The sequence below is a fragment of the Prosopis cineraria genome, unplaced genomic scaffold (genome assembly GCF_029017545.1).
Source record: "Prosopis cineraria cultivar Desert tree isolate PC_DT_omini unplaced genomic scaffold, ASM2901754v1 PC11, whole genome shotgun sequence".
Classification (NCBI taxonomy): domain Eukaryota; kingdom Viridiplantae; phylum Streptophyta; class Magnoliopsida; order Fabales; family Fabaceae; genus Prosopis; species Prosopis cineraria.
This window is the reverse complement of record NW_026555342.1, coordinates 26825316-26853105: the sequence shown is the minus strand read 5'-3', so window position 1 is coordinate 26853105 and position 27790 is coordinate 26825316. Positions and strand designations below refer to the sequence as shown.

Here is a 27790-nt window from a genome sequence, read left to right as displayed (position 1 = left end):
GCATGATCTCGGTGAGAGTTCACCAATGAGAAGGTGTGGATTTTTGATATTCTATGGCACACTGTCAGTACTCAGTGTTGTTTTACGTATTGTGGGCTCAGTACACTAAAGTGGTTAGTGTATTGAGTGTTTGACACCTCTCAGTGGGGGAGGGAATCCAACATATAAAGTGTGAGGTTGAGTGCCTAGGCCAAGGTAGCCCTCACATGGAAAGTAAGTTGGGCTGGCTCTGGGAGGGAGTTAGCTTTAACTGCTTAGGATTCACGTCGAAGGGGCATAGGAGGTTCGGTGGATTAGATCATGTCTTAGATTATGTTTTGTGCCTGTGGAGGTACAAGTAGGTATAAGGTTTACTTGCGAGTTAAAGAGTGCCAAGGGGTATTCTGTTGGTCATGAAAGGCCATACCGGCCTAGGTCATGCATTCATGCATTTTAAATGGCTAAATTATATTCTATGTTGAATTTATTATTCGTTTATTTGATTATGGCTTACTTTGTAATAATCAATGTAAATTTCGCTGTTACTGAGACTGTGGTTGTCTCACCCCTTTCTTTTCAATATTCTAGATCCAGGCGAAGGATCCAGTGGTGGACGGGGAAAGGAGCAAAGCTAGGGGTTTGCTTGTGATTTGTAAAGAACTGCAACCCCTTTCTTTTGAGCAAATATATTGTAATATAGGGTGCCAGTAGGATATGATTATGTGTGTGTGTGTGAATATGTGTGGATTGTGTGCTTGTGTATGAATTTTTATCTGTTTGCAGACTTGTGGCTAGGAAACTTGGTTATGGTGTGTGGTTTTGATGGATTTACTTAGTAGACCAAGTTTCTATTACAAGCAGATCTTTATTTTGATATATATGTGATTTTATAAGCAAATGCAAAGTGGTTGCATTACAAATGGTGTGCTATGGGCAAACATACAGCTTGGATAGAGAGAGTGGTGTGTAGGCCCCACAAGGAGCTCTGAGCCAAGTAAAAATATTTAGCATATGTATTTATATAAATACATGGTATTTAGATTGATTTGTGACCACTCTTGTATGATTTGTGCATTTTGGGGGTTTAGGGTCCATTTTGGGAAATGGCACCCGGGTGGTCAAATTTTGATGTATGGGGGTTTTCCATCATTTGAATGTTCTTTCAGGTGTTTTTACTCTTATTTGACATGTCCAAAGTGTTCCTACAGGTTTGTGACCATTAGGATGAGATTTGGACAATTTTGAAAATGGTTTTTACCCAAAAGCTGCACTTTCGCATCCGGGTGTCCAAATTTTAATCCAACCGTTGGATTTCTCTAAAATTTGGGTCACAAGTAAAACCTTTTACAAGCTTCGTGTGGGCTTTAGAATCACGTCGATCGGATATCCGACAGAGAAACTACGCACTTCGAAATTTGGTCTGGAGGTGCTGTCATGACAGCACAGCTACAGTATTGATGTTGTAACCTGCATAAAATTCAATCCGTCCGTTGGATCTTTTCAAAATTTAGTATGCTAATAGTATTCTTTAAAAGTGACATGTGGGCTTTGGAATCACTCCGATCGGAGATCAGATGATGAAATGGTGCACTCCGAAAGTTGGTCCGGAAGTACTGTCATGACAGCTAAAAAGCTGTCATGACAGCAAAAATAATCAAATTTTTAACATATCTAATTTTAAATCTGACCGTTGGATCTTTTTGAAATTTGGTATACTTATAGTACTCTTTAAATGTGACGTGTGAGCTTTAAAATCACTTCGATCTGAGGTCGAATGGCGGAACGATGCCTCCCAGAAGTTGACTCGGGAGGGCTGTCATGACAGCAATTTAAATGCTGTCATGACAGTATCTTTTTATTTCTCTTTCGTCTAACTTGCTTCCGTGCGCTATAGTTAGAACCTATAATTTTTTTTAAGGTTTTAAATGTTTACTTTGCAATCGTATATTTGCTTAGTGATTTAAATGGTTTGTTTCCTAAGTTGGTTTTAGGATTAACTCCTTAATCACACTTAATTTATTTGAATTGTGTGATTTTTGGATAACACTCGGGGCAAGTGTTACACCTTTTAAGTCTGAGTTCCCTTTAAGACCTTAATATTTGAAGCCCAACCCTTGACATAGCAGGTTCAGGGTCGACCCTGCGAGCTTTAGGCCCTTTTAACTATTTTTATTTTTTTTAATTTTTTAATCAAACAAAAAATTACTTCATTCTAATATAATACTCAATCAAGAAAGGTACAAAAAAAAAACTAACTAAATAACATCTAAATGAACTAAAAACACAAATAAAATAATAGCAATGCTATAAGCAATGGATCGGCTAAGCCGACAAACACCCAATCAAAATTAGAAGAGTAAATGTTGAACTGAATGAATCATTATGATGGATCTAGATGAATTAGGGGATTTAAGGTTGTATTTTTCTTAGAAAATAGCAGCCAAGTATTTCTGTATGAAATTTATATCAGTTAAAAATCAATTGTTGTCAAAACCTGAATGAAAATTAAGCTACAATGAACTATTATTAATTTAAAATAAGTTTTTATTAAAATCTAAATGAATACTTATTGATAAAGGCTAACCCGAATTCACAAGTATCCACTCGAATTTTGGCAACAAATGATCCTTGACTTATATAATTTTTGATCAGTGATTCTTCATTGTTATTTTTTTTTCTTTTGCCTTCCATCCTAAGTAAATATGGGTTGATATGTGATGTGGAGTAAGATTTAGTTTAATTTTTTTTTCAAATCTAAAAAAAGTAAAAATTATGAGAATTAATTAAAAAAAATATGCGTATGCGGGCTTAAACGGGTTGGCTCTCGGCCCTGCAGGGCCGGCCCGTTTAAACCCTATTTATCATTTTGGAGTCTTTTTCTGAGGACCGATCCATTTAAGCCCGATTTTTCATTTTAGAGTCCTTTTTACAAGTCCGGCCCTATTGTTATACGGGCTTAAATGGGCTAGCCCGACGGGCTCGGCCCGTTTTTCTGGCTCTAATTTCTAGTATCTTTGATGTTTTTTCTTCTAGGAAATCATTCTATGATTTATAAGGTTTTTTTTTAATATTTGGAAACATGATGAGTTATTCTCAAAATAAAAGATGCAACAAATTGAATGAAGTGGCTTATGGCTGTTTGCTTTGCGATATATGCAATCCTACGATCATAAAAATGAGAGATGCAAAGCAATGCGATGTCATTTGTGAAAAATATCTATTCTTTCAAATATGGTTTGCTTTCATAACTTGGCAAGAATAATAATATTAGTTGGTAAAAAAGAAAATCATATTGAAAGATAATAGAAGACTTTTTTTTTGGTAAGAATAATTCTTTAATTACTTTGATTATTTACTCTTGGACTATTGGATTAGGTATGATGGGAAGACTAGGGACGGACCTACATGCGAAAAAGAATGGCCAACTGCTCCAACGAATTTCTTTTTTAATTTCTCCAATAAATATATGTATTTTACGTGTCACATGTCCCCATCTTACAGAAATTAATTGTCCCCAATAACTAATAACATTACTTTCTTATGCCATTCAATTTTTTATTAGTCTTTTTATAATCATAATTTCCATGGCCCATATAAAAAATATCGCATATTTTATTTTTTGTGATATCATGATACATTTTTTGTATTATAAGTGTATCTTTATGTGTGTCAATGTATGGTGGCCTTTACAGTTCAAAATTTATGGGTCCGTCACTGGGGAAGACCCATATTCAGTAACCTGCTATTGATTAATTACTTAAAAATTGAGAATGATCGATGTACTAGTTATTAATATTTATTTCTTATTTTAAATTTTTTTATTCCAAAATGTAATCTCAATTAAGTTGTTTCTTTTATTTTTAAAAAGTTCATTATTCAAAGTAAAAGAAAAAAAAAGGAAGCAGTGTATTCTGACATAAAGTAGATATTATTAAATATTGATAGAGAATAGAAGCTGTTTTCATCTCTTGAAAACACACCCTAAAATATAAGAAAAATGACAAAAAAGTCTTCAATTAATTTAACTTAAATTTTAAGTATCAAATTTAAAAAAATTTACAAATTCATCAGCTCTTAAATTTTAAATTTTATTGTAATAAATTTATAACTTATTTTTAAAATTTTAAGATAGTTAAAGAATAAATAAATTTGTTTTTTCTGTTAGAATTTTTAGAACACAAGTTGTAAATTCATCACAACAAAGGTGAAAAATTAAAAGCCAAACTTATAAATTTTTAAAATTTGACACTTGAAATTTAAATTAAATTAATTGGTCTGTTTAGGACTTATATGTCATTCTTCCTAAAAAACAGGGAGTGAGACAAAGGATGCTATATATTTTTGCATTGGAAAAAACTGAACTTTCTTTAATGACTACTTCAATTAAATAATAAATGTGGGGCAGAGAAATTGAGAAAATCTCGGTCAAGGAGTTGTGTTAAACTTCCATTGTTCAATGATTTTTTATCAGGTTAGGAGTGTAGAAAATGATCGACGAAAGAATAAGATTCAACAATTGTCCAATGTGGTGGTTATGCTGTTTTAGACTTTGGAGACTAAGTCACTATGTCTATAGTATTGCTTTGCATGCCGGATAACCACAGTAGAAAACGTTTTGGGCTACCCTTCACAGCATTCTGAAACCCTTTTTCTTCCTTCATTTCCATAATTTTCATGTTCTTTCAATGGGGTTGTATGGAATTGATTGCTTGTTACTTGCCTTTATTTTGTTCTCTCTTATTGTTCTGGCCAGTGCCTTGGACACCATCACATCATCTTCGTTGATCCAAGAGCCTCAAACAATAAGCTCAAATAATAGCAGGTTCACCCTAGGATTCTTCAGTCCTCAAAATTCCACCAATCGCTACTTAGGAATTTGGTTTATGTCTGAGTCGCATACTGTTTGGGAAGCTAATAGAAACAACCCACTAATGGATTCTTCTGGGATTCTCACAATATCAGAGAATGGAAATCTCGTTGTCATCAATGGACAAAAACATGTTCTCTGGTCAACAAATGTCTCACATGTTGCATCAAATTCCAGTGCTCAACTCTTAGATTCCGGCAACCTTGTCCTCGCAGATGGAATTACTGGAGCATTCGTGTGGCAGAGTTTCCAGCATCCTTGTAATGCATTACTGCAAGACATGAAACTGAGTATCAACAAGAAAACAGGCGAGAAAGTGAAACTTATATCATGGAAAACTTTATCTGATGCAGCCTATGGAGGATTTTCTTGCAGTCTTGAACCTCGTGCTAATGTCACTGAACTATTCGTATGGAAAGGAAATCATCCTTATTGGCGCAGTGGTCCTTGGAATGGTACAAAATTTCTCGGGGTATCTCAGAATTCATCTGTATCCTTGAATGAGTTCAAGATGAAAGGTGATGAGGAAGGCAATTTTGACTTGTATTTTCATTACTCAGACAACTCAGTATTACTAACTCTTAGGTTAAGTTATCAAGGTAAAATAAGAATACAACGTTGGAATTCCCAGTCATATATATGGGAAATTGAATGGCTAAACGTGAATTCCGATTGTGATATTTATGGCCATTGTGGCCCATTTGGGATCTGCAATCCTTCGAGCTCGCCGATATGCAGCTGCTTGGGAGGGTTTGAACCCAAGAACAAAGAAGAATGGGGAAGACAGAACTGGACCAGCGGGTGTGTGAGAAGAGAAACACTTCAGTGTGAGAAAGACAAAAATGGTTCTCAAGCTAGCAAAATAGATGAGTTTATTAAGCTAGAGAGGGTAAAACTGCCTGATCGTGCACAAGTGTTACCTTTTGATGACTTTAAGGATAGTAATGGAGATTGTCAAACTCAGTGCCTGAAGAATTGCTCTTGTTTAGCTTATGCCTATGATAGAAGCCTTGGCTGTATGGTTTGGAATGCAGATTTACTTGACATACAAAACTTCTCAGCTGGAGGGGTTGATTTTTACATGCGTTTAGCCCACTTAGAGCAAGGTATACATCAATTTGTTTTATATCTAACATGTATTTGAAATCCAAATAGTATTTGAAACAAAGCTTCAAATTTAGTTTAAGCATTATAGATTTGGTCTCATGACTTTTGCATATCCTGTTTTGTTAAATATTCAAGCGAACGTACACTAGTACTCCTTAACTTACGTGCTAGTTAATATATATATATATATATGTTATATTTTGTTCTTCAGTACAATTATCACAAGTGGGGTCAGTTTTCTTTCAAGTAATCAGCTAGTGTACGTGAGTTATTTTCAGAAAATGAAGATAATTATCCGAATTTTCTTCTACATTTCTTTGATACAGGTATAGGCAAGAGGAAAATGACAACACCTATCATCATATCAACTCTAATTGGAACAATTCTCATTACTTCCTTTGGGTATTTTTTGTGGAAAAAATGGTCAAAGCAAAAAGGTGATGTTCTGGTGTACTGGAGCTGGGGAAAATTTTTACTATTAAGCTTCTGCCTTTTTTTTTTTTTTGGACCTGATTGTTAAGCTTCTGCTTGAGATATATAAAAGAAATAAAAAAGTGCATCGTGAGAGAAAAATAAACAAGTGACTAAAAAAGCAATTCTATCACAACATTCATATATTTTGTTAGGGTAGAAACTATTATTTGCGCTTTCAACATTTTCAAATGAATAAATTAGAATAGCAACAAATTATCTTTTCAAATTAAGAAATTAAATGGAAAATGGTGTTGTAAACACAGGGGAAATGCATATGCAAATTCAAAACAAGAGAAGGATGATGCAAGTCAAAATTCAAGAGCTACCATTAATTGGTTTTAGAAAGTTAGCAATTGCAACAAACAACTTTGACTTGGCAAATAAACTTGGGCAGGGTGGTTTTGGTCCAGTTTACAAGGTGATTATCTTTTTATTTTTATTTCTTTCTTTATGCTTTCAGCTTATCATCTTCAAAGTCATAATAAATTAATCTTTAGTAATTGTTTTATCATTTAAGGGAATGTTAAGAGATGGAAAAGAAATAGCAGTGAAAAGACTATCAAGATTATCTGGGCAAGGTATGGAAGAATTTATGAATGAAGTAGAATTGATTTCTAAGCTTCAACATCGAAACCTTGTTAGACTTCTTGGCTGTTGCATAGAAGGAGATGAGGAGATATTGGTTTATGAATATATGCCAAACAAAAGTTTGGATGCATATATATTTGGTTAGTACACATATTTTTTCTTTCTTTCATTTTTGTTTTCTTTTTGGATAGTTTAAATTGGATGTTTCCACAATTCAACAAAAGGAAGGAAGGAGAAAAAGGAAAACGTTGTAGGTGTTTATGAATATTTATAGAAATATAATAATTTTATAGTTCTAATTTTACTTGATGTCAACAATAGGTCATCTTAAACACCAAAAAACAGTACATTTATAACCATTTAGGAGCCTATTGTTGGAGTGAAGAGAGCCCTTTTGACCATTTTTCATTCTTCCAACAACTTTTTCCCAAAATAATATTTTGCAGATCCATTGCAACAAAAATCTTTAGATTGGGGAAAGCGCTTCAATATAATTGAAGGAATAGCTAGAGGATTGCTCTATCTTCATAGAGATTCAAGATTAAGAATCATACATAGAGATTTGAAGGCAAGTAACATATTATTGGATGAACAGATGAATCCAAAAATATCAGATTTTGGGATAGCTAAACTTTTTGAAGGTGGTAAAGATCAAGCAAACACAACAAGAATTGTTGGTACATAGTAAGTGCTCCTTTTCCTTTGTCCAATATAATAATGTCAATAGCATATTCAAAGCTCAAAATATGATGTTTGAATGCAGTGGCTATATTTCTCCAGAATATGCAACTGAAGGACTTTATTCAGAGAAATCTGATGTCTTTAGCTTTGGTGTTTTGTTGCTAGAGATTATTAGTGGCAGAAAAAACACAAGCTTTTATGAAGATATAGAATCCTTGACACTTTTAGGATTTGTAAGCCTCTCCATAATTTACACATTCTTTTCTTGCAAAAAGCTCTAAAATGTCCGTGCTTGACTGAATATAACATCAAAGTTTGACACATCTTTTTTTATAGGCGTGGAAATTATGGATTGATGCCAATATTGTCCCTCTAATAGATCCACATATATATGATCCAATCTTTCATAAGGACATATTGAGGTACGTGCAAATAGGTCTTCTATGTGTGCAAGAACTTGCAAAAGAGAGGCCTACTATGGCCATCGTTTTATCGATGCTTCAAAGTGAGATTATTGATATTCCTTCTCCAAGCCAGCCTGCATTCATTCTCAGGCAGACCTTGTCTCATACTTCAAAGCAAGTTTCAAAAACTGGTGACTCATGTTCCATCAACAATGTAACTATCTCAAAATTTGTAGGGAGATAGAGATTTTGTGGTGTTGTGTTTCATTTGATGAATGATCTAAAATATGTTCATAATTTACACATATTTTATGTAGATCTTCATCAGGGAAGCTCTTAATCTTGTTTCTTCAACAATTATTAACTTGCTTATTGGTCCTAAACAGTTAAAATGTACATTGTATTTTATAAATATATTAATGACTATGTTTTTTCTCTTAAGAATTTCCGAGCCATTGGTCATGGCTTGCATATTTTATGGTGCGTATAAAAATTTTGATGGAAGCATAAATGTATTGTATTATTATGTTTTTCTGCTTTCGAATTATGAAGCCATACTATGAAATAAAATACCCTCACTACTCTTCTGTTTTAATTTAATTACACATTTCTCTTCTCTATTTTAAAAATCTATAATTTATTTCAATCTGTTAACTTCATTAGGAATATTCTAAAAAATTATTTTAAAATTAAAATTTATATAAAAAAATTTATATACTAATTCACCCCTCACCCTAATAAATCCTAAATTATATTACTACTCCTCTTAGCCTCACTTTTCACTCTTACTCACCATTTATTGGTGATGTATTGTGGTGAGTAAATGTGCCCTTGATAGAAGTTCTAAATTTCTACTCTTTATTCACCATGCCTTGTTCTTGGCCACAAATTTGGCCTTTAATATCAAGATCTTCTCATCAAACTAATAGCTCAACCAATCTCCATAATTCTTAACTAACCCTTCTTTACTATAAAATTTATCAGACAATCTCATAGGAATTCATAGGAAAAAAAAACCTTGCTTTCAACTAGAAAAACAAGATATTTGTACACTTCAGACTTTTTCATATGATAACACTAGCTACAACTAAAATTATTCTTGAGCTTGATTGGGTCCAATCCAAAACATTTATAATTATTAAAAAAAAGGCCTGATAAAAGAATGAATAGAACTAGGATCAAAGAACACATGAATACCCACACATGGCCTTGTTTTCATGAAGTATGATTTTATTTTCTAAATCCCCTTTTTTTCTTTGAAGTATGTGGTGAAGATATTGCTCCCACAAATGGAGTGAGTAATGGCATAGCATAGGAAGTAAGTCAAATCAACTCACGATTCAAACTACTTGATTTAAAAAAAAATATATGATTTGTCTACTGATACTGATAACACCCCGTCAATAGTCTCACTATATTCTAGTGTATGGAATGTAATATATGTGTAAGATCATCATTTGTTAAGAACAAATCCAACACCACTACTATAAATACTTATTGTTTTAAGCATGACTCATCTATCATTTAGATCCCAAGACATCTTCCTATAGAAAAACTTGCCTAGATGATGCCGTTGGAATGAATCAACAATTATGAAAAACAATTTTAGGGTATTCAAAAGGATGTTCATACCAAAGAACCTCCTGAACTATATAAACTTTTGGATGATATTGTCAAATCAATTTTCAAAAGGCCTAAAATTCAAGATCCAAATTAGATCTCTAGGAGAATATTGTCAATCTCCCCCTCCTTTATTATAGATAAAGAGAACCCTTTAATTGAGTGGTATACTTCAGATGCTAAACCAATTTATATTTCTCACATCAATATTCACTTTATCTGGGATTGTGCCCTATATATATGTGACCCCAGTTGTGATTGCTATCCCTAGAATGATTAGATGATGAGGAAGATCTTGGTTCTAGAAGAAAAAGAATTAGGAAGCCAAAGCAACCTAAATCTCCATGCAAGCATAATCATCCCCTTAGGGATAATGATGATGATAATGATGAAATTTATCGAAGAAAGGTAAACTGGACCTAATTTTTTTAGGAAAGAAAATGAAATTTCTTAAGTAAAAAGGCAACTATAACAAATAGAAGCAGACTTGGCTTAAGACAAATTTATGACCATTTATGAGTCTTATACTACTTATCCAACTATGTCTAGACAATTTCCTTCATATGTCTCCATACACCTAACTTACCCAACTGAGATCGAATATAGCAAGGAAATCAAGATGTCATATCATGTTCTTAAAAAAGACCAAAAAAGCCAATCAAAAACCAAAAATACCCATATAATATCCAGAAAATCCATCTTTTCACCAGAAACCTTCTCATACAAAAGCACAAGAACACCAAGCTTCACTATCCTTTACCAAAATACCTAAAAAATTGTTAACCATTAAAAATCCTTTTGGCTCTATCATTAAAACAAATGATAGAGCCAAAAGGATTGCATATCCCTTAAATCTTTCAAGAACTATTGCTTCTATTTGAAAAGTTATTTTTGACTAGGTTCACTTTGACCAAGATAATACAAACTAAATTGTTTTGAATGAGATTTCAACAAAGTACACAGACTCTGAAGAAGAGTAGTATCTAGTTGACCTATCAAAGATAGCTACAGTCCAACCTCAATCAAAAATAGTTGAGGTAGATGATCATCCTAATGATAAGTTGGAAATTATGGTAGAGAACTTAGCCAAACCCACGAACCATTGTTTTAGTTCTAAACTTACTTTTGAACCTTGGTTTACTTTTAATGATTTATCTCCACATAGGTGGAGAGAAAGACATATTGAATTTGGTGCTTGAATTAACTTACAAATGACTATGCTAGATGTCAACTTATAAGAGGTACTCTCAAAATTCCTCTCAAGAATGAGTGAAACTTGAAGGAATAGTTATAAAACCTTAATGAGTATTAAAAGATTCAAGCATATTGGCTTGTTGTAGCCTTATTTCTTGAAGCAATTCATAAAGAATTCTTTAGGGACTTTAACCTTATTGATAGAAGAAGTAGACATGAATTTTTGTGTGATGAAATGTTATTAATCAGATCGTAAGGATTTATAAAAGCATTTTCAACAAATGTTTGAGAAATATTATATGCTGAATGGTGCCAATGATGTCAACCTCAGACACACATTCATTGCTTCTTTACCAAATGAACTTCAACTAGGATCATATAGAGATATCAATGCTTTATGAAGAGATATGTATCAAATCTCTCTTGGAGAAATCTATCAATTAGCTCTATCTACTTTGGATAAGCTCTGCGAGCAGCTGCAACTTCTTAAGTCCATGCTCAAAGGTAAACCAAAGTTATATTTAGCTTGTAAGAAGCCATATTTGAAGATCAAATGTAAGGAACATGAATTATGTTCCTATAAGAAGAATAGCCATAATCACAAATACAGGCATAAATCCTTCAGGTGTAACATCCTAATTTCTTACACCTGTGATTAGTTGTTAATCAAAAGTAAATTGGTAATTATGAAGTGATTAAGGTTTTGAGTGATAGTGTGATGATTTGACTCATTGGGTTGTTAGATGAATAGATACAAGTGAGAGGATTACATTTCAAGTCAAAGCAAGTATGAGTAGTAAGATTTCTTCTCACGGTACCACACGCCGCAGCTAGTGCTGCATGTGTCACGGTGCATGGACTCGAAGATTTCTATAGAATTATTTTGTTTTTAAATTTTTGCACTTATTTTTGAAATGATCTTAGGCTTTCACATAATTGTAAACTCTTATTTGTATATTTTAAGGTCTTTGAAAATGATTTTAGTTTTGAAAATTCGGGTTCCCAACTTTTTCACTTATTTGTATCTTGGTATTATGTTAATTACCTTAATCTAATCTTTTAATTAATTGAGATTTAGAGTTTAATAATGGTTAGAGAAGGAGGATATAACACATTTCCTTCATAATTCTCTCTAGTACACAAGGTTATAATATTCCACTAACAAATACTTTGAATAAACAATAACTTGATTTACATGTGCACTCTCCCCAATATCTAATTTGAAGCCATAGCATTTATTTTATTATATTTAAAGGTCTAAATAAATACGATAAGCTATAAGTCAAAAATAAAAAAAATTGAATAAAACAATCTTCATAGACTCCATACAACTTTCCGACACTCGTGCAAACAAAGTCCTTGCTCACAAGTTGCAACCCAAAAATTTAATAACTCTTATACTAAAATTTTGTCAATGACTTATTATCCATACCTAATTTGATATGTAAATATTATAGAATAAGAGAATTAGTTAAATATTGGGATATAATTGTTAGTTAAGGCTGTTATTTGAATTAGTCTATAAGTATTTCCTCTATCATCCCTAACATTGTTATCGGTTAAATAAGAACAATTTCTCTTCTCACATTTCATCAAAACACTATGTATTCTAAACTCAAATCATACACAGGTGCCAAAAATTATAAATTGCCTACCATAAAACTCCCAAGCATCAACATGTTGTTAAAGTTTCCTCATTAGGTTCAAGTTTATAATAAGATTCAACATTGTATGAGAGTAAAACAAAATGCTAAACTTAAATTTTAGCCCCTAATATGTTGAATATATTTAACTACTCCATTTTGACTCTTCTACACATTTTAACAAACTCCTCGTGGGCACCAATATTCAAACAATTACCAAACCTCTTCCTCTTCAATTCAATTTCCAAAATTTTCCCAATATCAATATTTGAACTAATTAAACTCCCTAATTTTCATTCCTTCTATAATAATCAATCTACATCAGAAAAAGAATATCGTTTGCCCCATTCAATAATGCCTCTCCTTTTATATGGAATTTCAAAAAAAATTATGGATTCAAGCAAGACTTATCTACTAAGGCTATAACTAAGATGAAAATTCAAATTCCTTTCATCTTTCAACCACTAAAAAACTAGCAGAAAAGAAAGAAGAGAAAGAACCAAGCTTCCCATGCCAAGACAGTAGCTGCAAAACACAAATGAAAGAACCTAGCATCGAACATGGAAGAGGAAGGACGATCTCCCCACCAACATACAGACGATGCTGATAAAGATAAAGGAGAGCTTTAACGTTGCTACTAAAATAAAAAAAGGCAAGGAGTGAAAAGGCTATAGCACATGGAGAAGAGAAAGAAGAAGAATTGGTAGCAATACCCATGAATACAATGCTAATAAAAGAGGAAGAATGGAGGAATTGCAAGCTTCCTAACCACCACAACAATAGTAGACGACGTACTCATATTAGTCAGCAACGAACAATCAAAGTAAAAGAGGATGAAATTTCTCAAAGCACTTTCAATCTCTCTCTCAATGCAGTGAGCAAAAATGAAGAGGAATGGGGAAATCTAATGGTATTTATTTTTATTTTAAAAAGAGGGGCATTATGGTAATTTTAATAGATTAAAACAAAATAAAATATCTCCCCCAGCTACATAAGGATTCAAACTAATAACCTAAATAACCAAAAAAAAATTTCTATTGGACCACCAACATACCTTAATACATTTACTCAAAATTTTATTAAAAAAATACAATCAAAATATGTTATTATTAATTTAAAAATATTTTATTTTTAAGGTTATAACATATATAAGTTTATATAGTTTTCATTCTATGTTTTTATTCAATTGGTTCTTCAAATCTATCAATTAGTATCCAAACCTTTTCCTATAATCTATTCTTCAAGAAAATCTGTTTTTTTTTTAATGTGATTTTTCCATTGCTTCCTAGAGATGGGAAATCAGACTAAAACTCGGTTTCCCAAATTTTAAACTAATTTTAAGGCTTAACCCTTATTTAAAGGGCTCAAGGCTTGGCCCTAAAAGCCCACTTTCAAAAAATAAAAAATTTAATATTATAATTTAAATGAAATATTCTAAAATTTAATGTGAAACAAATTAAAGTTTCACATCAAACAAAGATTTAAAAGTCTAAATTTAATATGAAGATTAGAATCTTCATCAATCTAAATCTAAATTCCCATCATCATCATCATCATCTAAAAATATAATATTAAATCCCTCGTGTTCATCCATTGTTTGAAGATGTGAGTGGAGGTTCAATGTTAATTATCTTTATAATTTCTTCTCCATCACCTATAATAAATACTAACTAAATTATGTCATTATCATATGTGTGTGTGTGTGTGTTGGTGTGTGTGTATTAGAAGAAAAAAATATAAAAATTACTATAAAATGGCACAAAACCATTTAACCAGTTGCAAGTATAGATTAATGCTAGCGTATTATCTGGAAGGAGGCAAGAATGATACTTTTTCAGAATACTATAGCAAATGCTAAAAGCCCATTCATTAGCTATTTTAGTGATCAGAATACTTAGAATAAAGGATGCCATTCTTGAAAGATTGGAAAATTGTTATTGATTAGTCTTCTACTAATGCAACACATCCAATTCTGAAAATTAATGACCATTAAAGGAAACTTCTTCCAAATCATAATCTAATTTATATTTTTCAATAGAAAAAACATCCTTACTCTTGAAATTAAAAAAAATCCAACATTTTAAAGAAAACATAAAAGTATCAAACTACTACTATAAATTTTGGATATAAGACGCCAAAAAATGAAAATTAAAAAAATGTCATATATAGATGAGGCAAGTGATGGTTAAGAAATAAATTATGGGTGTTTTAATCCAACATTTTAAAGAAAACATGAAAGTATCAAACCACTACTATAAATTTTGGATATAAGACGCCAAAAAATGAAAATTAAAAAATGTCATATATAGATTAGGCGAGTGATGGTTAAGAAATAAATTATGGGTGTTTTAAACACCCATTATTTATTATTTAAAATAAATGACTGGTATTTGAAATACTCATTATATAAAGTTTCAAATCTTGTTTTTTAAAAAATTAAAAAGAAACTTTAAATAACAAGTGTTTCAAACACTTGTCATTTATTGTGAAGACTTTAAATGATAGATATTTGAAATGCACATCATTTAAAGTTTATTTTTTTATTTAAAATCTTCACAATAAATGATGGGTGTTGTAAAAGACCCTAGAAGAATAGTATGTCCTTATGTAAAATGTGATTTTTTAAAGTAAATGATCTCATTTGAGTTGAAAGATCATTTAGTATGACATGAAATTGATGAAAATTACAAGTATTAGCATAAGCATAGAGAGACTATAGACAACAAATGTACTAGTAGTTAGGAGAATAAAGAAAGCTTTGACTCAAATGATTATGACATAAATACTTATGTGGTAGATCGTCTTGAAAAGATGGCCAATGCAATTGAAAGAGAACTTGAGAATTGTCCTAAAATGCTAAGGATGTTGAAAGGTGAGCAACAAATGGAGTGATAGAAGTTTTACCAAAAATTTTATACTTATAAAATAACTTTTACCTATGAATAACAAACTTCTAAAGACTATATATGAGATAAAACAAATGTTACACTTAATTGGCATCATCTTGGAGAAGATACATGTTTGTCCTAATGATTACATATTATTTAGAAATGAATATGCATCATTAATAGAATATCCTAAATGTAATGCTTCATGCTACAAAGAGAACAAGAAGAGTCCAGAAAAGGCATTATGGTATTTTTCCATTTTACCTAGATTCATACACCTATATAGTGGTATAGAAGATGCAAAATATTTGACATGGCTTGTGGATGAATAGATCAAAGATGGGAAGCTTCAACATCCAGCTAACTCTTCTCAATGAAAAAAACTTGATCTCGATTACCTTAATTTTAAAGTAGAAGATAGAAACCTTTATCTCATATTATCCACTAATGGAATGAATTCACATGATCTTCAAAGTAGCACTCATAGTACATAGCCAGTTATTTTAATAATTTAGAATTTACCTCCATGGTTATGCATAAAGAAAAATATATGATGTTATCCATTCTAATTTTGAGGCTAAAATAGCGAAGAAATGACATAAACATGTATTTGTGTCCTTTACTTGATTATTTGAAATTTTTGTGGGAGAACAATGTTGAGGTATATCATGGATATGAAGAACAAAGTTTCAATTTGAGAGTATTATTGTTTGGTACCATTAATGATTTTCCAATATATGGTAATTTGTCTAGGTATAGCATCAAAGGGAAACTCCAATGCCCTACTTGTGAAGAAGGCACATATTTAATGAGATTAAAACATGGGATGAAGAATGTCTACCTTAGATATCACAAATGGTTTGATCCTAATCATTATTATTTGCACTTAAAAAAGCTTTCAATGGGAATTTAGAAAAAAGTAAGGCACCTTTGCCATTGACAGGTGAGCAACATTTTCATAAAGTGAAAAATTTGAATATTGAGTTTGACAAACCTTTTGCAAAGTATCTTGGGATAAGTGGGTGGAAGAAAAGGTCTATTTTCTTTGACCTACCATATTAGCAATCCATATATGAAACATTTTCTTGATGTCATGCACATTAAGAAAAATGTATATGACAATTTAATTAGTACATCACTCCATATTTTGAAAAATACCAAAGATAGCATCAAGGCAAGCCTTGATATGATTTCCATAGGGATAAAGGAAGAGTTGGCATTGTAAAAGAAGGAAAGTTTCATATTTCTTCACGCAGCGGCTCATACACTATTTAGAAAAGAAAAAAAGACTTTTTTTGTGAGTCACTTGTTACTGTTAAAGTTTCAAAGGGATACTCTTTAAACATTAGGAACCTTGTGTCATTAAAGGATTTAAAATTAAAGGCTCATATGATTGCCATATGTTAAGGAAAAATTTTATTCTAGTAGCTATACATTCTATTTCACTTGAAATGGTTCGAGCCATGATCACAAAATTGGTTTTCTTCTTCAAGTCTGTACATAGTAAAGTGATTGACCCAACAAAATTGTCAAGATTGTAAAGCCAAGTTGTGTTAATATTTTGTGAACTTCACATGTATTTTTTTAAGATAGATATACCTATTTAAGCGTTACATGAAGATACTAAAAGCGTGTGTAAAAATTCAGAGTTGACTGATAAAACACATTTGTTACACACTTTTATTTTCCAATTAGGATCATTTTATTAATTTTTTATCATCCCAAAATGCATACATTGCATTAGAATTGAAAAATCACCTAAGTGTCTGGGTTTAGTACACTAAAGGTATTTTGGTCCAAAAATAAATTTTTAAGAAAACATACAAGAAAAATTAAAAAAGTACATTTTATGTCCATTTTATGAGTGTATAAATTATATTTTTAAAATTTATTTTACTTTGGGAGTAATTAAATAAAAAGTCAACACTTTTGTAAGTATCTTAGCTTGACCTAATTTTTGATTTGCCTTTGTATGAAAATTTTTATATAATTTTATGCAACCTAAAACTTGATTATTTTAATAAATTATCCCTTATAATTATGAATTTAATTATGGAATTTAATTATATTTTAATTATGCCATATGTTATTTAATTAAATTATGTGATTTATGTGATATAGGTAGCATGTGACCTGTGCATCAATTGGATAATTGAAGTCAGCACCCCTTAAGATTGAAGCTGATGGTTTAAAAAAATTTTATACTTCATTTAAGGGATTAAATCAACCTGAAAAATGTGGATGATATATGAAAAATTAGACACATATTGAAATCATTTACAAGCTAATAGGATAGTACTACATTACAAGTATGACAACGTCCCTAAATTCCTTTTTTATTTTATTTTATTTTATCTTACTTAGGTTTAGATGATCCCAACCTTTTGAGCACGTCCCACACCACTACAATTCAGATTAATTCACTATATTTCATCATCTCTTCCATTCTCTCTCTAGTTCATCTTGTTCTTTATTTTTCCACCTTCTCTCTACTTTTTCATTTTTCCTGCACCCATAACTCCATATTTAGCCATCAAATCTCCACAAAACTACTACCATTCCATTTCTCTCACTTGAATGAACCTATCCCTACCACTTATAAGGAGATTTGAAGCTTAATTCCACCATTTCCATGGATCTCTTCTTGGCTATGTCTAGTTCTTGGAGGAGTGAGATCGTTTAGATGTTTTCTAGCTAAATTATCCACGGTATCCTAGGGAAGATTTGATGGAAGAAGAGTCTTGAAGTATTCACTTAGCTAAGCTCAACTATTTCTTTATCTTGTTTCAATTTTACTAGAATACTATGACTATGGTTGATTGTAGTTCAATTTGACTTTAGTTTCATGGTTGGTTGTAATTTTTAGTATTGAAACATGATTGTTGACTTGAATTTTACTTTCTTTTATTGCTAGAAATTTTCGCCACTTAGTGATTTTGCATTATAATATGTGATTTCATTTAGTGAATGTCTTGTATTAGCCTAGCATGTAATTGCATAGTGAATACTTGATGAGTTGCTTAAGTTTTTATAATTTTGAGCTTAGGTATAGCTTTAGACAATGGCCATTGGCAGTGAATTTTAACTTAACATTTTGGTTAATTCTTGAGCTAAGCTAGTGAGATTACCTAAAGGGCTTGTGATAGCACTTAGAGAATTAAATTAGTGAAGCTAGGTTGCTTAAGATAGTTATCTTAAGTAAATATATTTTTTAGCTAAGGAAGAGAAGTTGAGTGAGCTGCCATAATTAATTAGAAGCTAGGATTCTTCCATTAGCAATACCCTAGGATTCCTACTTTAATTAGGAAGCTACTTCATTCATAATTAGGATTAGTTTTCTAGTTTAATTTACCAGTTAATTATGTTAGTAATTAGTTAATCAACTTTAAATTTTGGGTGATTTATTTCACTAGATAATTGTGTTAGCAATTAGTTAATCAACTTCAAACTTTGGGTAATTTATTTCACTAGATAACTTTTAATTAGACTTTAAACCATTCCTTAGGAGATGACCTAGTCTTGGCCCTATATTGCATTAAGGTTAGCTTTATATTAATTTTGAAGGCAAGCGACTAATTCCTATCATTAACCTAAAAGTTGCATTATTGAATGATACATTTATGAGGAGACAGTTGAATTTTATATTGAGTACTTATCAAATGTCAACCATATTAGGCTTCTAACTTCTCAACATGATAGTAGAATTGATATGGGCAATAAAGTACTTACAATATCCAACTTACAATGGATAAAGCATGTGTGTGTATGTGTGTGTGTACTACGCAACTCTATAGAGGTTGAGGAGTATGTAGAGATACGCATGGCTAACCTTAAGAGGAATAACCCTAATAGATCAAATATTTAGTATAAAAATAAGCATAATAAGAGTTTTACAGTTTGGCTAAAATAACACATTCTTAAGAAGTTCACTATCGATCCTAATGCAATTTTTGAAAAATTAAAATGGTTAGCAAGATGTCTAAATAAACAAGTTCTTTCCTTTATTGGTGATCTCATTAATGGATACACATTATATACTAAAGAGAAAGATGATCGAAGCACAATGCAAAATAGTAGTGCAACTCTTATAGACCAAGCAATGCATATGTCTAGTACTAAAGAAAAAAATCCTTTGTATGCAAAAAATATCATACTTTGAGGTAATTAAGCATACTGAGAGTTGGACTATATCAAGTTTTAAGTTTCAATTTTGGGTTATAAGTGGGTTGATGATCATAAAACTACTGGTGTTAAAGTTGATGGCTTGGGATTCTTAATAGTGGATCCTAATAAAGAAAGTTATAAAGATGAGCCTTTTATTTTGGTTTCATAAGCTCAACAAGTATTCTTTGTTCCTAATCTGACTAAAGCAAATTGGTCCATTGTTTTATTGGATAGTAAAATAAATGAAGATAGGAATGATTCTACAGTTAAAGATGATCTATTTATGGGGACATCATTTGAAAATTATTTCATTCAAGATGAAGCATTTTCTATGGGACATGATCACAATAAAGGTATTTGGATTTCAAAGAAAAGAGGAAAAGGAATTCAAGCAAAGAAAGAAAGAAAAGATAAGGAACATATAAGAAAATGAAAAAGAACAATTAACTTAAACCTGTAGGTTACTTGTTTTGTGTGATTTAATTTTCTAGATTGCAATTACTTATTACATGCTTTATTTTTCTATACCGTTACTTATTATTTAATTTGTTTTTCTATTTTTCTAGGTAAATGGCTTCTCAAAAAAGTGCTGGTCTTAACGGACCTAACAGTAATGATCCTAGCATTAACATGAATGACCAACAAAGTTAGCAAGAATCAAATCAAATAACGAGAGGATTAACATTGATGGCTAAGTTGAATAGAAGAAGGGTTGTTGGACAGAAATATGATGTTGAATGAGATTACAAAGGTCAACCTATGAAGACCAACATAAATAAATTCATTGGCTACATTGGGGTTGTGGTAAGAGCAAATATGCCCATTACAATTAGGTATTGGAACAATGTTAGTCCAATAAAAAAGAATTATATTTAGGAGCAAGTAGAGGTAAAATACTTTACTCATAAACATTGTAATTAATTAAAATTACTTGACCAAAAATCTAATTAATTGCCTTAGTTTATAGTCAACATTTGTAATTGATGATAGTCAGATGAAATTTGTCATCCAACGAACTAGAAAGATAATGTGAACAATTTCATATTTCGGGGGAGTAAAATACATTAAAAAATCAGGCATAAATGTTAGTGCCGAGGCCCTCAAATTAATAAGGGTATTAGTTTCAAAAAAATAATGGGATAAATTTGTAGCCCAATATCTTAAGGGACAATTTCATGTAAGAATAATGAGATGAATTAATTTTTTATTATCAATATATTTATGTTTGTAGATATAATTCCAAGCATTTTTCATAGGAATTAAGCAAAAAAAGAAAAATTTAGAAGAGAAAGGTCCATACCCTTACAAGAATAGGTGCATAGGATATACAGGAATGGAGCAATAAATGGATGTGCACAATATCGATGTTCAACATTATTTAAATTCATAGGTCGAGCAAGAGGGTTCAGGAGCAAGTTCTGTTTCATGTATAAACTCTTTATAGAAGGCCAAACCCATAAAAAAGGAAACATTATTGATAAACATGTTTAAGAATTTACTGACAAATGTATTAATACATTACTTTTGATGTTGTCATTTTTTCTTATAATTAATCAATTAACTTTCTCGCTATACCTATTGCATAGGCTAAGATCGAGAAAAGTGGCACATTTGATGATGATGTCTTGGGCAAAATATTAGGTACTCCCAAACACCCTAGTTCAATTAGTGGTAACGGCTTTAGTATTATGAAAGAAATAAATATTTAGGACATTGTAGAAGATGAAGTCAATACAGGATATGGGTGCAAGGATTGAGAGGAGCTATCTAGGCAATGTAACATCCTAAGCTTCTCAATTTGTAAAATTTAGTATTACCAAGGTTAATTTAATCAATTTAGATAAATTATTAATTAATGAGGTTTATTAGAGACTAATATAATGTTTAGATCCTTGGATAGTTTTAAAAGAGGGCTAGGTCTATGTTTGAGCTGGCTATGGCATGGAAGGGAGTTTAAAATTTTATGGGACTTTCTGTGCTATGTGCCACAATGGGTATGTCAATGCGCCACGGTACACGTGCAAAATCTGCACTTATCAAACACGAAAAACAGATCGAAAATAAAAAGAAGAAAGAGGGATAATGAGAGAGCGATGGAGAAGAGCTTGTAGTCTATTAGGGCATGATCCCTAAGCTATTTTAGAGGCATTTGGAGCTTGAATCACTGTTAGGTAAGTTGTACATTCCCTCTTATCCCTCATTATATGAAAAATTTGGACATTTGGGCTAATGGGGGCTTTGATTTTGATTTTCTTAAGTTTAGACCAAACCCATTAGTTTATTTAAGGTCTTGGGAAGTTAAATCAAGCCTCTAACCCTAAGTTTATGAGTTTTGTGGTGATTAAGAATTTTTAGTAAGGGTTTGGATAAACCCTAAGCATAATTTGAAAATTTTAAGACGATGTGGGATATTGGTTAGTGATTTTAGTGTGTTGGATGTTTAAGAAGATGGTTAGAATGTCTAAGAATGGTTAGTGTTGTTAGGTAAGGAATTTAGGTGTTATAGGCACTTAAAGCCTAGTGAATTCAGAGTTAACCCGAGTGATAATTGATAATTATTACTTAATTGTGTAGATTGAGCATTACTCAAGCTTTATTGTGCATATGGAACATGTGGAGCTAATGTTGAGTCATGATAACTCTTTTTGTGTGACAAAGGGTTGAGATAACCATATAGTTTATTATGTTTATTAACTATTATAATTGTGTAGAAGTAAATACAAATGATAAAGTTATGGTTTTGAAGAGTTTTGTGTATAATTTGATATTGTAAATGATTTTAGCATGAAAATTAATTTGTAAAAGGTTATTGATTTTAATTGATATGTATATACTATGTATATAAGTTTATGATGTGGAAATGTGATGAAAAGCAGTAGAAATTGTGAAGAAGCATGATCATAGGGGGTAGGAGTTCACCCAAGATATGTGGGTATATGTGTGTGTGGAGATATGAGTAAAAAATTCGGTACAGCATTATATGAGATTGTTACAATAAGACATTTGGACAGTATAGTAACTCTCTAGTACCCGTTAGGACTCAATGATGCCTCTATCACAAGTGTGTGAAGAGGAAAAAACCATAATCCGTAGATGGGTTAGATTAACCTTAGGCAGGTGTTTCTACCATTGAAAGTGTGCTCGGGTCAACAAGTGGTTAATCTAGAAGAGCTTATAGTTTTATTTCGGGGAGTATTGGAGGTTCAGTGGTTAAATGATCATACTAGTATGAAATTGTTGTGAAAAATGTACTTATCTCATAAATATGTATATTTGATATTACTGTAGTTTTGATATCATCGTGGTTATTTGTGGTAATAATCATTTGATAAACTATACTGGTTACTGAGATATTTATCTCACTCTGTGGTTATATTTTACAAGTGAGGGCTCTGGTAGGGGCAAGGAAAAAGAAGGGGCATTTGAAGAGTGAAAAGTGTCATTGTATAGCTCTTCCCTTTCTTCTTTTTGAGTATTGTAATGAATATTGTCAATATACATATATAATGCCAACTTAGGTACATGACATTATTTTGGATATCACTTGTATGGATTTTATATAAGTGTGCGTATCTTGGTCCAATGATAATATGGGGATTATGTGTATGTGTTGGGCTAAGTTACAATTATAAGTGATGAATTTGAAGTGAATTATGTTCCTAAAATGACCAAGTTAAGGTGTGTACTAAATATAATCTACCCCTTTGTGTTATGGCCAAATGGGGGTTTGGTGGTCATTTTGAGCGTGACTACTTATTTGTATGATATGAATGAATTGTTATGTTGTATGTGGTCCATTTGAGGTGGTCAGAGTATTTCTGGGACTAGTGGCATTTGATATTGTGAGTTGGACACCTTAGTGTGTATTTTGTTGTAAAAACAAACCATATTGGGTTTGGCTGTCCATCTTTTAAACGAATGATTGCTTAAGTGAGAAACCGGTTCCATTAACTAGAAAGCTCAAAGAGCTTCATGTGGACACTTGAATCACCCAAATCAAACATCAGATGGCGAAACGATGCGGTCTAAAAATTCAGAGGGCTGTCATGACAGCAATCTGCTATCATGACACTAAGTGTGTGCCACAATGCGTGGTTGTTGTGCCATGATGCATGGGGCCTTTGAGGGACTCATTTCTCTATGCCATCTTCCATGGCGACAGACCAAAATTTGTAGAAAAATAGCATTTTAGCCTAATTTTTATGTAGTTTGTTTTCTATGCTTTCATATTTATTTTAAATTAATTTTTAACCATAGTTTGAGCTCAAACCATAGTTTAAAAAGGGGTTTTTTAGGATCTTAATGTTTCAAACTAATTATCTTTGTGGTAGCTTCTTCAGGGGATTTTATTTAATCATAGTTATCACAATGATGTGTGATTGTTGTCCTGGTAATGTCAAGGTAGACATTACAGGCAACATGACATAATTGAAGCCCTACTAAAGGACAACGAGATGCGAGAAGGGGAGCTTCATATTATAACCCTCCCTTATATCTGTCGAATCTAGGAAAAGATTAACTTAATCACCACCTGTTAAAACTAATTCAATATCAATACAAATGTTCAAAAGCTTAAGCCCAAGACTCATTTTACAAAATTATTAAAATGTTATCACATCAAAATCATACACAATGGAAACAAGCCTTATGCATTCATAACAATCATTGCATGTCCTAAAAATTACAAAATCAAGTTAGATTAAGGGATATTTGTTGTGGCGAACAACACCTATGCTGCAGAATGTGGCATAAAGTCATACACCCAGACCTTCTCTGTGCCATTCACAGCAACATGACACGTCATGCATCACGGTGCACAAGCCTGATTATGTAGCTATCATTTGACAGCTCAAATAATGAACTTTCGGCGTGCACCATTTTTACATACGACGTTTAATTAAAGTGATTCAAGTACCCACATGAAGCTTAGCTCATAAGCTAACTAATGAGATAGGTTTAAACACAATCTAATGGTCTAATCAAAATTTAAGCACCAAGTGTAAAAAGTTACTTTTCAAAGAAATTAATGTACCCAAGCGCTCAACAAAATACCTTAATCTCATTACATCATTCTAAGCGAAGTTCGAAAGGATCTAATACATTTGAATGACCACATTTCATCACATATATACATATATATCAAAATTTAGCTATTCAACAGCCAATTTCCATAAATCATAACTTTCCACAATTTAACTCAATTTGGCCCACTTGGCTATTTTTCACTGCAAAATCATTGCTTCACACATTTACCACATGTTCACAATTACAATCTTAGCCCAATTAATCATTTCATCACATATTTTTACAAATGGGTTAAGATTCATAAATCTACTACCATTTTCTCATAATTTACCATTCAAATATGCATGCAAATCCTATAACAACTTATATACATAATATTCACAATAAATTTTGGTTTATTACACAAACTCAAGAATCTCTTTGACCACAACTCCACTATATCGGTTTAGACTCTTTCCTTTTGCTAGGCTCACTGCTCAGTTTTATAAAAATGTAACCACAGGGGTGAGATAATTATCTCAGTAATAGAATAACTCTCTACTTTTAATTATCACATGCAACTTTATGAAGTATAGCATAATATACCATCAAACATAACTTATAACATATATTTCATTTCAAATCACAACAACATATGTCAATTCACCTCTTTTACCACAGTATTCATCATTTTTCATCACTTTGTCACATATAGCATGATTACTATTGACTAAACCTCTAAATCACCTTAACTTAAAACCATAGGCTCACCTTAGACCAATAACACACTCATCAGCCTTAAGCTCACCTTTAGTGGTAGAATCACTCAGTCAAAGGTGTTTTATCTCACTTTTAGACTATGGTTTCCCTTAATACACACAATGGGTGTTGTTGACTCCAACACCACATCACATTGATACTAAGGAGTCCAAATCTCCAACATCATACCTCAATAGGCACTAAGAAAATCATCTCCAACACCATACCTTAAAAGGCACTAAGGAGATACAATTCTCCAACATCATACCTCATCGGACACGAAGGAGAATGATGCCATATAGTCTCATTACTATATCTCTATACAGGTGAACTTTCACCCCTATAATCATACTTTGCAAATCAATCGTAGGTTCCCAATCACCACTAATGTCTTATATACACATATATAAATTTTTATATTTAATTACAAAATTTTATTTACTTGTTTAACCAAAATTCCTTTTTATGCAATAAGCATACAATGCTACAAAACATGCTCTGTTTAAAAAGATTTCATGTACTACATAGTATACTCACACACAGTTACAATAAATAGTCAAATAGAGAAAATTATTTGATTACTTCAATCCTTCTGTCACAAGAAAGGTTACCCATGGATTTCAATTACCACTATAGCTCGTCACAAGCTTTCTTTCTCAACTCACATGTGAAATATGCCAATTTACACATAATTGGCACAATTAGTCAATTGGTTCAAATTGACTAAAAACACTTAATCATCGACTATGGCTATAACTAGCCATTCATTCACTTTCACTTATCCATTTTAAGCAATTACCACTTGATTACCACTTAATAACACTTCAAACAATCCCATTTTGCTTTCTCATCACTTCTACCCCTGATTTTTCATTGAATTAGGGCCAAAATTGAGCTTATGGATTTAAAACTCTATCGTTTAACTCTAAATCAGTCATAAAGTTCTAACTTAACTCTCAAAAACCTTTTCATTCCTATTGGATAAGAATAAAGCCCCTTAAATTTTCTCAATTCAATTTATCTATAACTCATATCAAGAGAAATTTGGGTAGAATAGAAGGTAAGGGTTGTACGAGGCTTACCTGATAAATTACTGATCGAAAGTAACTTCTAATGCTCAGAAATCTCTTGCCCTAGCTAACCTTGGCTTCCTCCCTTCTCCCTCTCATGTGTTTCTTTGATCTCCCTTTTGAAACTCACCCTAATTCATGATTTATTAAGTCACTTTTTAGTCCATGCGCCGCGACGCATATAGCCTGTGCCGTAGCGTATAGCACGGTAAGGATTCTCCTTACCGTGCTCACATGCTTCAACCCAAAATGTGATCTTTCCATCCATACCTTTCCATACAACATCCCACCGAGTCCAATCATCAACTAATCATCCAAATCTCTAATCCTTTACTAATTAATTATCTACCCCTGATTAATGGCTAATTACAGGATTAAAAAATTAAGATGTTACATATATCAACCTCAGCAGGTAGTTATAGTGTAATGTAGCTTATTAAAAATCTCCCTGAGGTAAAATATTATTAATTTATTTGAGTTATTTTTCACTATTTCTATTTTCCATGGCTTTAATATAATATATTACTTAATATAAGGTGAGAAAATATGTGAGTTATTGGCAAATAGCTCGAATCATCATGTGGTTGCTATGGTTCAAGTGTTCAATTTGCCAAGAGACATGCTACATAATATGTCACTCCCTGCATCCTATGTATGGGTTGTTATTGATTTGCCAAAAGATCTCAACTATCCACAACCTATTCCCACTGAGGATGCAAGGATTGTAGAAGAGGCAAAGTGTAGTTTTGTTGAATGGAAGCTAGTCAAGTTAAAATGTCAAGTCCAAAAAAACTAGTAAAGATGCACAATCTAAGAAAAAGATGATACTTCAATCTAGGTTCTCCTAAAAAAGGCTAGTCTCCCATGCAACTGTGCTTGAGGAAGAGCCTTAATTGTCAAGCCAATAGTGAAATTTACTTTAGGCATACGTAACAATTCAGAAGTCTAATCCTCCAATCCTAAAAATCCCGTTCGAGGCTCAAATACATGGCGAAGAATGATATGATATGCTTTCACTTGATATTATTGATGGAGTGCTTTAACAAGATATGACTTGCCTCACTATTATCAGCTTTTACATATGATAAATTTTTTCATATATGAAAAATTAGTATTTTTAATATAAACTAATCCATTTGAAATATTTATGGTAGGTGGTTATATAAAAAATTTATTGTCCTTTTTTTATCTACAAATGAACTTTGTCCTCATTAGTCCCCATGAGGTTGATGCATATGCCTTAATTAAAAAGGACAAGATTTTAGATCAAGTAAAGTAATTAAGTGAAAATTTCAAAGCAAGGGCTCGAAAGGGGCATCATTCATAATACCATACTGTCAAAGGTAAT

General features: G+C 31.9%; 1 protein-coding gene across 5 annotated transcripts; it reads left to right on the top strand.

Moving 5' to 3' along the window:
• The first annotated feature begins 4519 nt into the window (after nucleotides 1-4519).
• LOC129284865 (G-type lectin S-receptor-like serine/threonine-protein kinase SD1-13) lies at nucleotides 4520-8516 on the top strand. 5 transcript variants are annotated; one of them, XM_054920358.1, is made up of 7 exons: nucleotides 4521-5952; nucleotides 6280-6390; nucleotides 6691-6845; nucleotides 6945-7005; nucleotides 7462-7699; nucleotides 7779-7929; nucleotides 8033-8516. In XM_054920358.1, the coding sequence occupies exons 1-7, from the start codon at nucleotides 4665-4667 to the stop codon at nucleotides 8342-8344; spliced, it is 2316 nt and encodes a 771-aa protein (XP_054776333.1). In that variant the 5' UTR covers nucleotides 4521-4664; the 3' UTR covers nucleotides 8345-8516. The 5 variants fall into 5 exon arrangements, with proteins under 5 accessions (XP_054776335.1, XP_054776333.1, XP_054776334.1 ...); XM_054920356.1 differs by having other exon boundaries at nucleotides 4523-5952; nucleotides 6945-7155; XM_054920359.1 differs by lacking the exon at nucleotides 7779-7929 and having other exon boundaries at nucleotides 4522-5952; nucleotides 6945-7155; nucleotides 8033-8172.
• The last annotated feature ends 19274 nt before the right edge of the window (nucleotides 8517-27790 follow it).

Excerpts from the sequence above, each read along its gene's own strand:
- LOC129284865 (XM_054920356.1), top strand. The coding sequence starts at position 4,665 with ATGGGGTTGTATGGAATTGATTGCTTGTTACTTGCCTTTATTTTGTTC. Across the intron at positions 7,156-7,461 it reads TTTGGATGCATATATATTTG|ATCCATTGCAACAAAAATCT; the intron begins GTTAGTACACAT and ends AATATTTTGCAG. Across the intron at positions 7,930-8,032 it reads CCTTGACACTTTTAGGATTT|GCGTGGAAATTATGGATTGA; the intron begins GTAAGCCTCTCC and ends CTTTTTTTATAG.